Consider the following 2,269-nt stretch of genomic DNA (forward strand, 5'->3'; position numbering starts at 1 on the left):
TCAAAATTTTAATAAAGTAGTCACTCTGCTTTTCTACATAATATTTGAACTTTTTAAACACATCACATGCATCAGATTTATTTTTTAAAAAATACACCCATGTCTTCCTACTGAAATCATCAATGAAGGTAATAAAATACTTCCTACCACCATTGGAAGGAACTTCAACTGAGCATAAATCTGAATGAATCAGTTCAAGCGGTCGATTAGCCCTCCAAGCCTTGCCTTTTGGAAAAGGATCCCTGTGTTTCTTTCCCAAAATACAAGACTCACACTTCTTGTCAGGAAACTCAACAGAAGGCAACCCAACAACTAATTTTTTCCTTGCAAGAAATTTCAAACTCCCAAAATTCAAATGCCCAAACCGCATATGCCATAACCAAGAATCATCACAAGTCACAGAATTAAAGCAAGGTAAATCACCACAGTTAAGAGAAAGAGGCCACAAACGACTACGGTTCATTTTTACCTTGGCAATTAATCCCAATTTCTCATCACTTATGGTGCCATCACCATATTTAAAATGCAGATCATAACCTTTCTCAGACAGTTGTCCCAAACTCAACAAGTTATGATATAAACTTGGCACATAGAAAACATCAGAAATATAATTTGAAGACCCTTCTTGCAAGATAATTCTGATTTTTTCTTTGCCAAGAACAGGCACTTTTTCATTGTTTCCAAATCTCACAGATGCATGAAAAGATTCATCCAAGTCAGAAAACATCTCCTTTTTACCACACATATGATTACTACAACCAGAATCAATAAACCAATCATTCTTCATAGACTCTTCAGATGTAGAACAAGGTCTCCTCTCTATCACTACTATTTTCAGCCACTTTAGCATACACCTCTTCATTGGACCAACATTCATTCTGATAATGACCAATTTTACCACAATTATAACATTGGACATTAGATCTATCACGCCTTTGAAAATTATTTCTTTGACTTTGTTGTTGACTATTTTCCTGATCCCCATTAAAATTATTTCTAGGTTGGTAAGAATAATTATCTCTTCCACGACCACGAAAGTTACCTCTACCTCTATGTTCTCTACCTCTGAAATTCTGGCCCCTTTGATTTGTGTCCATACGATTCACCCTCTCTTTTCCTTTTGGGTGATCTACCTTGGCTTGTAACACCTCCTCTACTGTATCCGATGGTTGCTGATTCAGGGACATCTCATACGTCAGCAATTCACCTTCCAATTCAGCAAGTGACAAATTGTCAAGGTCCTTTGTGGCTTCAAGGACCGTCTTCTTGGTGTGAAATTTGGTAGTTAGAGATCTTAGAACTTTTTCAACAACTCTAACCTCTTCCAAATTCTCATCATTGGACTCCATATCATTGACAATTTCTTTAATTGTACCAATAAAATCTTTAACTGACTCCGTGGATTTCATCTGGGCCAACTCAAATTGTCTCCTAAGTTCCTGCAATCTGATCTTTCTCACGTTAGCAGCACCTCGATTTGAGTTCACCAAAATTGTCCAAGCCTCTTTTGCCGACTTTGCATGTATAAATTTTTTGCCAACATGCAACTGGACTTGAGTGTTGAGATAGTACATTGCCTTGCAATCCAACTGTCTATTTCTCTCTAATTCTTTAACTACATCGCTTGATAATTCGATACCTTCTATCGGCTCGTGACAATTGTGCAAATAATTTGGATCCATATTTTAATTTCTCAGGATCTCAAACAAAGCTTTGATGCCACTTTGTAGAAATATAACCCACAGGATAACAACAAATAAATGAATTTCTCAATGAACTTGCAGTGGAATAGTGTAACCAATGAATAAAGCAACGGTACCAGAAACGAAATAAAGACAGAAGCATAAGAAGCTCCAGGAGGCAATGCCAATATTTATTTATAAGAACTCAGCTTTTACACATGCTTAGACAACCGGCAGACTAGTACTACACACATATATATAGGTACCAAGTCTCCATATTGCTCAGGGATCCGCACCATCTAATAAATCAAAGACCACATTAGAATAGGACATCAATCATCCTTGTTAGACTGGAACCCAACTAGCTAGACGTAGACCCCAACTATACTAATTCTAACCAACTCCAATTAAGAAACTAACAAATAATGATCTTGATTTAATTCCTACAATTCACCTTTCACCTACAATCGTCATTGTGCGTCTCAGATCAATATCAAAGGATTGGCTCAAAAACGAATACTTGGACTCAAATACCGTGACCTTCATAAAACAACTCTTTTATGGTATCCTTATTTCTTCTTGTTAGC

The 2,269-nt window shown here is 36.7% G+C and overlaps 1 protein-coding gene across 1 annotated transcript; it reads right to left on the reverse strand.

Annotated features, from left to right (window-relative positions):
• Positions 1-794: 794 nt before the first annotated feature.
• Positions 795-1,682, reverse strand: LOC113707139 (uncharacterized). The gene has a single exon (XM_027229300.1). The coding sequence runs from the start codon at positions 1,680-1,682 to the stop codon at positions 795-797; it is 888 nt and encodes a 295-aa protein (XP_027085101.1).
• Between the last annotated feature and the right edge of the window lie 587 nt (positions 1,683-2,269).

This window comes from Coffea arabica, chromosome 8c (genome assembly GCF_036785885.1).
Source record: "Coffea arabica cultivar ET-39 chromosome 8c, Coffea Arabica ET-39 HiFi, whole genome shotgun sequence".
Classification (NCBI taxonomy): Eukaryota; Viridiplantae; Streptophyta; class Magnoliopsida; order Gentianales; family Rubiaceae; genus Coffea; species Coffea arabica.